The sequence below is a fragment of the Sus scrofa genome, chromosome 13, assembly GCF_054392235.1.
Source record: "Sus scrofa isolate SSC_HxYL_T2T_F1_AM1 chromosome 13, Sscrofa_HxYL_maternal_Yorkshire_Landrace_v2.0, whole genome shotgun sequence".
NCBI classification, from domain to species: Eukaryota; Metazoa; Chordata; class Mammalia; order Artiodactyla; family Suidae; genus Sus; species Sus scrofa.
The window spans coordinates 181,884,000-181,892,915 of record NC_139395.1 but is presented as its reverse complement, the minus strand read 5'-3'; the positions used below and the strand labels follow the sequence as shown (position 1 = coordinate 181,892,915).

At 33.5% G+C, this 8,916-nt stretch overlaps 1 protein-coding gene across 1 annotated transcript in view; it reads right to left on the bottom strand.

Moving 5' to 3' along the window:
• Positions 1-2,672: 2,672 nt before the first annotated feature.
• The window catches only part of LOC146397796 (uncharacterized), a 519,577-nt gene continuing 513,333 nt past the window's right edge, over positions 2,673-8,916 (bottom strand). The window contains exons 4-5 of the mRNA XM_084989150.1: positions 8,515-8,643; positions 2,673-4,447 (exon numbers count right to left, since the gene is read on the bottom strand). Of these exons, the coding sequence (XP_084845276.1) occupies positions 8,542-8,643 (102 nt within the window). The 3' untranslated portion in view covers positions 2,673-4,447; positions 8,515-8,541. The remainder of the gene's footprint in view (positions 4,448-8,514; positions 8,644-8,916) is intronic.

Genomic DNA, 8,916 nt, shown 5'->3' with positions numbered 1-8,916 from the left:
CTATTTACTGATTCTATCTATATGGTTGTCTCTAGGATCTCCGATGAAGGTAACTTTGGAACTGATCTTTTGAATAACATTATTGCTATTATCATTAATACAGATTTGGATTTAAAGACTGGCTTATGCAGACTCTTGGAAAGGAGTCTGCATAAGCCAGAAGTTCCCCACTGGAATAGAACAGATATGAAGACATTTTGCTCCGTTTTGGTAAGGAATGCTAAGACAGCTGCACAGATGGTCACATTACGCTCATAGGGAGGAGACTGCATACAGAAAGTCAAAATAGCTAAGGTCACTTAGGGGCTATATCTTACTTGCAGGTAAAAATGTTTCCTTTTAGCACAAAATAGGTGACACTCAAAAAGAGTTAAACTATCTCAGTGGCAAAGGTGGAGAAGAGTGACATATAAACCATCCAGACTGCAGGGGGTGGGGGGAGTGAGGGGAGTACACACTATGGGAAATGCCCCTCCCTCATCAGGAAGGAATGAGAGTTATGATCAGTATCCAGAGATTACCTGTTAGAGAAGGGAAAGTGGAATAAAAATTCCAGGTATAAATATAGACAGGAATGTTGCTCAGCATACTTGTTCTGGAAACTGGACCTTGGCTATGTCTTACGGCTGATGTTCCCTGACAAACAGCTGTATGTACCCATACACTTAAGTTCATTAAATGACAATAAATTTTTCACCCATTAGTCTTTCCATACTGATCTTTACCTAATTCTCCACCCCCCTCCTCAATCCCTGTCTGCATTCCAGTCACTTCAGCCACTTAATAGTATTTCTCAGAACTCCCACCCTTTCAGGAACAATTTGTCTCCAAGCATTAAGTTTTTATTCATTCTTCAGTCCACATACAAGCCTTAAAATAAATAGATTTCCTCTTTATTTATATCAATAATCAAACAATATAATCACTACTTTTTATGTTTATTTCCAAATACACAAGGTAGAGGGTCATTCCCTATTTATTCTTGCTCACTAAAGATGGTTCAAAGCTACTGTCATGCTATTGTCACTTGATAACCTTTCTTTATGACATTCTGTACATGTGTTTATAGAACGACATCTTTGACTCATTATAATCAGCAACAAGAATACTCTTCTTAATTGATTAGAGCCTTTCCAGTCTTCTTCATCATAACTGTTTTGACTTCCTATTTTTCCCCAATTATTAAACTCAAAAGTCAGTTATTAAAAACATTCCTATTTTCTAAATATCACATATACCCTAGAATATCTCACATTTCTCTCACTCTAATCTATCTGGTTAACCCAGCTGCCCATGTATGTGCTGGGGAAATCCCACTTCTACTCTTTCCCTGTCCATTCATCAGAGACTTCCTAGAATTAAAAAAAAAAAAAAAAAAAAAAATGAGGGAGGAAAAAAATCAGCAACTAGAATCATTACAAATTCCTTCCATCTATTCTACAAAATATGCCGTTAGTAAACCAATCCATCTTCATTTGGGGTGAGTCACAACATTATAATAATTTAATTAAAACTGTAACATGGGAACTGGTTTCAATCTCTTTGGGTAGCAAAGAAAACAACCAAGGGAAAACACTGACAACCTATATGGATTTTCTTGTAATGCAGCCAGGTTCAAGAAATAATGCTTTATACCAGTCCAGTGTTTGACACAATGTTTCCAAATGATGCAAGACTAAATTTTTGAAGTCATATATCTTTTCTGCCTATATCTACCATTGGAAACCTATAAAAATGGGACAAAAGAAAATGTGTATGTCTTAAGCTAGAATTTGAGATGTTGTTTGAGTTAGAAGGAATATAATGAGTCATAGGGAAGGTTGAGAGAAGGAATTGTTTTCTAAAACAAAGTTGAAAAGGGGGCTGTATGTGAGCAAGAAAGGGCTTCCTGAGATAAATTTACCATGAGAAGAAAGAGCACCTAAGAAGGCACTGAGTCCCTGTGAAGGATTAAGTAGATACTCCCCTTTATAACTGATGTAAGGGAATGGCTGATTTTGCGATCATTCAATTTTTATTTACTCTACAATAAAATGCCTTTCTTAGAATTGCATAAGCTTTGAAAAATGTAATGTATGTATTTACATGGTAACCTTGGATGACTATATTGGTATAGACTGAAAATGTAAGGATGACTCAAGGAAGAGAAGAGTCTGATTTTGCTGATAATTTTTTGGACAACTCAGCTAAACCAGATGGAAGAGGAATCAAGCACATCTTGAGTAGACCCCAATATAGAGTCATTTGATTTTTAAGTCATGACAAAGAGATTCAAAAGTTTAGGAACTGCCTAAGAGGATTCATGATCTTGGAGAAATAAGATAAAACTTTTTGACTGCCCCTTTAGGAAGTTTCATCTGTGAAAGTAAAAAATATGGATATGATCACTACCACACCCGGATTGCATATCTACCTCTGAATTCATCTTTTTTGACTCTTTATTGAAATTCCTATAGTTACCATCACTAATGAAATAATTATTATTGCAACCTCCTTTAGACTCTTTAAAATCTTGAAAATTTATCTTCAGTTGACATGAATCTCAGAGGATTATCCATCTGGCTGTACTGCAAATATTAAGATAGTTTAAAGGTGATCTTTCAAATTTCCTTCTTTATACCATAAAAAAATTTCAATATCACTTGTACCATGTCATGTGAAGAAGAAGAGACTTTTTTTTTTTCTTTTTATGGCCATACCTGGGCTATGGGGTCAAATTGGAGGCTGCAGCTGCAGGCCTACACCATAGCCACAGTAACACGGGATCTGAGCCACATCCTATACCACTGCTTGTGTTAATGCTGGATCCTTAACCCACTGAGTTAGACCAGGGATCAAATCTGCATCTTTATGGATGCTATGTTGGGTTGTTAGCCTGCTGAGCTACAATGGGAACTCCTGAAGAAGAGTCCTTATGATCAAGGGTAAAAACCTCAAACTATATTCTTGATTTCATCACTTCCTTCTCTTTTTAGGACCTTATTGTAACCACTATCAACTTTTTGATTTCATTTTCAACCGTATAAATTTTTCCAACTCCTACCTATATGTCTGAGAATACATTTATGTCTTTCCTTCTAGAAAGAGAAAATATACTCAAATTTAATTTTTTGTCACTCTTTATCATTACGGAATTAATTGATCCCAATTTTTCCCTCAATCTTCATACAATGAACATAATATGAGTATTCTTTTCCTGGTGTCAGAAGTTCTGCAAGTCTCAGCCTGTAAAGTTTTTATCTCAGACTTTTGCTAGTTTCATTTTGCTATCTCACAGACATCATTTCCCAATACCATGTCACAGCCTTATATCAAGATTACAGAGGATATCTTATTTAATTATTACCAAAAAAATCCCTATTTACTACCAAAAATCCCTATGAAGTAGATACTATCGTCTTCCAATCTTATAATTTAAGATGTCCAAAGCTAAGTAAATTGTCCAACATAAAACCCTACTGGTATGTAAAACAAAGATTTAACCCTATTTTTGTTGTTCTAGATTCTAAACACATCATTAGTTATTAAAGTCCACCAAAATATAAACAACCTACTAATTATAATTCACTGCAAAATAAAATACAAATTAACAGTATAATATGATGAAAAATGGATTTATCTTAAATTACAATAATCAAAGTGCAGTGTAACTATCAAGAGAGCAAAAATATGTTAAATTCTGTACTTTTAATTGGTCAAATAATTTTGGCAGGTTTTTAAAGATGACATTAGTAAACAGGAACTAAATTAGTAACAGTGAGAATGATGTAAGACTCTTGAGGACCTAAGACTTAGAGAGATAAAAAGGTATTTTGCAAATGCCCAATGGAAAGAAGTTAAATTTGATTTAGATAGTTTTAGGAGGGAGAAAAGGACAAAGACTTAGTAGATATTAGGAAAGAAATTTTTTCTCAAAACAAAACAATATTAAAGTTATTAAATTTGGAAAGATCTAAATGATCAGTTAATTATCACTGGAAGCATGGAAAAAGTTGGGTGGACACTTACAGCACGTTGTAGAAAAAATCCTTTCCTAAAATAAAAGGTTGTGATATAATTTAAAATAGTTTACTTCTCATAGATGGAAGCATGGCTGAAGGAACAAATCCTATTGGTTACAAATGATACATAATCTATAGATCTCTACTTTTCACCCTGTCCCTCCACAGGCCTTGAGCCTATTCCCTACAGAGTTACCTCTGTGACCAGTTTCTTCCATATTACTCTAAAGATATTCTACTTCTGTGCAAGTATTTTATATAATTGATAAATGCTTCACAGACTTTGTGGACCTTTCTCTTTTTCCTTCCAGATAATTTTATATAAGTACTTACGACACCATCTTATTCCTCTTAGTAGCTTCATAGAGGTCATCCCCTTAGTATATGCAGAATAATGTCTAGGAGTGGTATCCTATTATAATCATGTAGGTGTTTTCAGTCTTGTTCTGTAATAAACACAAAAGCACCTCTTACTTATATCTGAGTATATATCAGAATATCTCTAGAATAAAGTACTAAACATGAAATTTCAAGCATAAGGGAATATATTTTTAAAATTTTGATAGCCATTTATCCCACATAGAAACATATTATTCCACACAAAAATGTGCAATTTAAACTTTCATAAAAATATAGCTTTTGTTTCATTTCTTTTAACATGAAATTGAGCACCTTTTCATTTTTCAAAAACCCATTCATATTTTCTTTTACGGTAACTCCTGTTTTCATGCCTTATACCACCTTGTTAATGAAGTGTTGATTTTTTTCCTATCAATTTGCAGAAGCACTCCATGTGCTTAGTAAATAATAGTTTAAATGCCATAAATTTTGCAAATATGTTTCCAAAAGTTCCTTCATATTTGGATTCTCTTCATGCTGTTATATAGATTTTTTTAATTAATTTAAATTTATCAATTATTTCTTATTATTTCTGGGTTTGATGTTATTTTAAGCAATTCTACCTCCATATGCTTTTTTATCATTTATTTATATTTTTTCCTACTGTAGAGCATTGTGATCCAGTTACACATACATGTATACATTCTTTTTCTCACATTAAGTGTTCCATCTGGCTGAAAGACTTAAATAGAACACAAGACACCATCAAACTCCTAGAAGAGAACATAGGCAAAACATTCTCTGACATCAACCTTACAAGTGTTTTCTCACGTCAGTCTCCCAAAGCAACAGAAATAAAAGCAAAAATAAACCCATGGGACCTAATCAAACTGACAAGCTTTTGCACAGCAAAGGAAACCAAAAAGAAAACAAAAAGACAACTTACAGAATGGGAGAAAATAGTTTCAAATGATGCAACTGACAAGGGCCTAATCTCTAAAATATACAAACAGTTTCTACAACTCAACAGCAAAAAGCCAACAACCCAATGAAAAAATGGGCAAAAGACCTGAAGAGACATTTCTCCAAAGAAGATATACAGATGGCCAACAAGCACTTAAAACAATGCTCAACATCCCTGATTATTAGAGAAATGCACATCAAAACTACCATGAGATATCACCTCATACCAGTCAGAATGGCCCTCATTAAGAAGTCCACAAATAACAAATGCTGGAGGGGGTGTGGAGAAAAGGGAACCCTCCTACACTGTTGGTGGGAATGTAAACTGGTACAACCACTATGGAGAACAGTATGGAGGTATCTTAGAAATCTATACATAGAACTACCGTATGACCCAGGAATCCTACTCTGGGGCATATATCCAGACAAAATTCTACTTAAAAAAGACACATGTACCTGCATGTTCACTGCAGCACTATTCACAATAGCCAAGACATGAAATCAACACAAATGTCCATCGACAGATGATTGGATTAGGAAGATGTGGTATATATACACAATGGAATACAACTTGGCCATAAAAAAGAACAAAATAATGCCATTTGCAGCAACATGGATGGAACTAGAGACTCTCATCCTGAGTGAAGTAAGTCAGAAAGAGAAAGACAAATACCATATGATATCACATATCTGGAATATAATATACGGCACAAAGGAATCTTTCCACAGAAAAGAAAATCATGGACTTGGAGAACAGACTTGTGGTTGCCAAGGGGGAAGGGGAGGGAGTGGGAGGGACTTCAGGCTTGGGGTAAATAGATGCAGATATTGCTTTTGGGATGGATTAGCAGAGGGATTCTGCTGTGTAGCACTGGGAACTCTGTCTAGTTACCTCCATATCCTAATTGCATAAAACACTCTCCCATGTTTTGTGTGCATTTTGGGTTTGTTTTACAAAGTGTTTAAGTATTAGTTCATTAGGAAAAAAAATTTAAGGAGTCAGAAATAGATATAAATATTTCTCACATTCCTGCTTAGTTGTTAAAATGTTATCAATTAATTTATCTTTTCCTCCTTGATATGCAGGGACAGATTTACTATGTAATATATTCACTTATAATGTTGGTCTATCCATTCATGTGTCAGTATCTACCTTTGGTATTTCAAATATATTATATTAATTGTTTGGGTTAGTTTTGCCTCATTATTTTTATTGTTTAGATTTCTTATAACTATGATTACGTATTTTTCCATATGACCTAGAGAATCAACTTGGGTTAAAAATTAAGCTACTTGTGAATTTTTTGGAATTATATTGGTTTTAGATTAGGCATCAGCAGATTCCAACCCATAGACCTAATATGGCCTTTCACCTGTCTTTGTAAATAAAATTTTATTGGAACAAAGCTACATTTATTCATTTAGGTAATATCTATAGCTGCTTTTTTGCTATAACAGAAAAGGTAAGAAGTTGTGATAGAGACCATATAAACCATAAAACCAAAAATATTTAGTATCTGGATCTATACAGAAAAAGTTTGATCTCTGCTGTACATTAATGTTCCAGTTTAATATAGTTCCAAATTCCTAAGGTAATCACCAATTCTCACTGGCTCAGCACAATAAAATTGTATTTCTTGTGGCTACTATTAATTCACAGCTATTCACTAAGCATGGAGGGGGTCGTTACTTCTTATAATAGCTACTCAGGGACCCAGGCTCACGGTAGCTTCATCCTGAAATTTTCTACCATAAATCCTGTAGAAAAATGTAATAATAAAAACATGTTAAATCATGCACTGGCATTTAAAGCTCCTTCCTGGAAGTGACATATGTAATGTCTCATATTTTATTGGCCAAAGCAAATCACATGGCCATATTTAACTTCAGAGTAACATGAAAGCTAACTCTTACATGTCTAGAAGAAAAAAGAAACAATTTTTGGTGTACACTGTTAATGTCTACCATAATTAATGTAGTAAGAATGGTCATTTCTTGAATATTGAGGCAACCTATTCAAAAATATTGTATGACCAGAAAAATTATTGAAAAGTTACATCAGTGTTTTTCATAATGTATTTATTTACTTCCTTCAAATAGCTCTTAAACAATTTTTGTTGTATTTACTGCTCAGTCCCTAATTTTTGTTACTAATGTAAATGGGATTTCTGGTAGCTTATTGTTTACATGTTAAAAAAACTATTGATTTATGCATTAATTTTTATTCCTAGCCATATTATTAAAGACTATAGTTGTTCTTAGTGACTTTTTAGGTGTTTCCCTTGGGTTTTCTAGGTACACAATAATTTCTTGAGAGAATCAAACTTTTATCTTTGATTTAGCTTATGTTTCACTTGTTTTCAAAAGCCAAATATACATAGTGTGCTTGACCTGAGTTGGTATCCTACAGTTCTTGACTGATTGATTGATTCATTCGTTCACTCATTCAACATTCAATTAGTATTTAATGTAAAAATATTATTTTATTATGCACTACAGATTGAACAATGCATAAAATAGAGAAAGTATGTGCTTTGAGGACTCATTTTATGCAGCCAGAAATACTCATAGATCATTATATAATATGAAAATCCTACATGGGAGATTAAAAATAGTGTCATGTGGAAAAACAGAATAAAGTATGTCAAATTTGGTATGGAGATTTAGGAATGACTAAATAACTAAGTATGATAGTGTTCCAAGATCAGTTAGTGTCACTGTAAAAAAATTGCATATTCAAAAATCATTGAAAATAAACAAATTTGTATCTGAAAATGTTTTATCATTTTTCAATGTACACATTTACCTTTTGTAAACTATTACTTTCAAAATATCAGGGGCAGTGTAACTTCTTTTTACTTTCTTGCTGCAGAACCTAGTACTATTGCACCTTCAATGAGCTCTCGATTAATTGTGACTCAATTCATTATTAGCAGCTTGTTTTGTACTTGGTTGAGTTCAAGGTATTGCAAAGACAAAGGAGAGACTTTTGAGAACTAACAAACATAAAAAGAAAAATCTTAGCAGGTATCAATAAGTTTTCAAATGATCAATGCCATAGTTAGAGGTAACAATCGTGATGATAACCGTCAGAGAGACAATTTTATTGTGATCGCTTTGCTTAAACCACCTACATTATGAATTTTACTTTTTAGATTCATGGTTGAAGTAGCTCATGTGACAAAATTCAAGGACATGTAGAAACATTTACTTTGCCAGGATGAGTTCTGAAATGTCTTCACTTGGGAGGAAGTGGCCTTTGCCTCACAATTCTCCCACTTCTGTTCCAGAGGCCTGAGGGTGATTTGATGATGGATTCCTTTTCAGTTCCCTTCAGAATCTAGTTAAATGGAGAAGAAAACAATCATCATAAATCACACATGATGTCTTGAGATTTAACATTTTTCATATAACTCAAGCTACTCTGATAATGACACTTGAAAGACAGACAATAATAAGGGATATGGATCTCCAACTATTAAATCAGGGTGGTCTCAAAAGAGGGTAGGGATTTTATAAATTACAATATATCACTAATAAATTATAATTAAACACTGGGTCAGGCCAGTAGAGAAACTATCTCATCATGGTCATTTTCCATTTCCTTAAATTG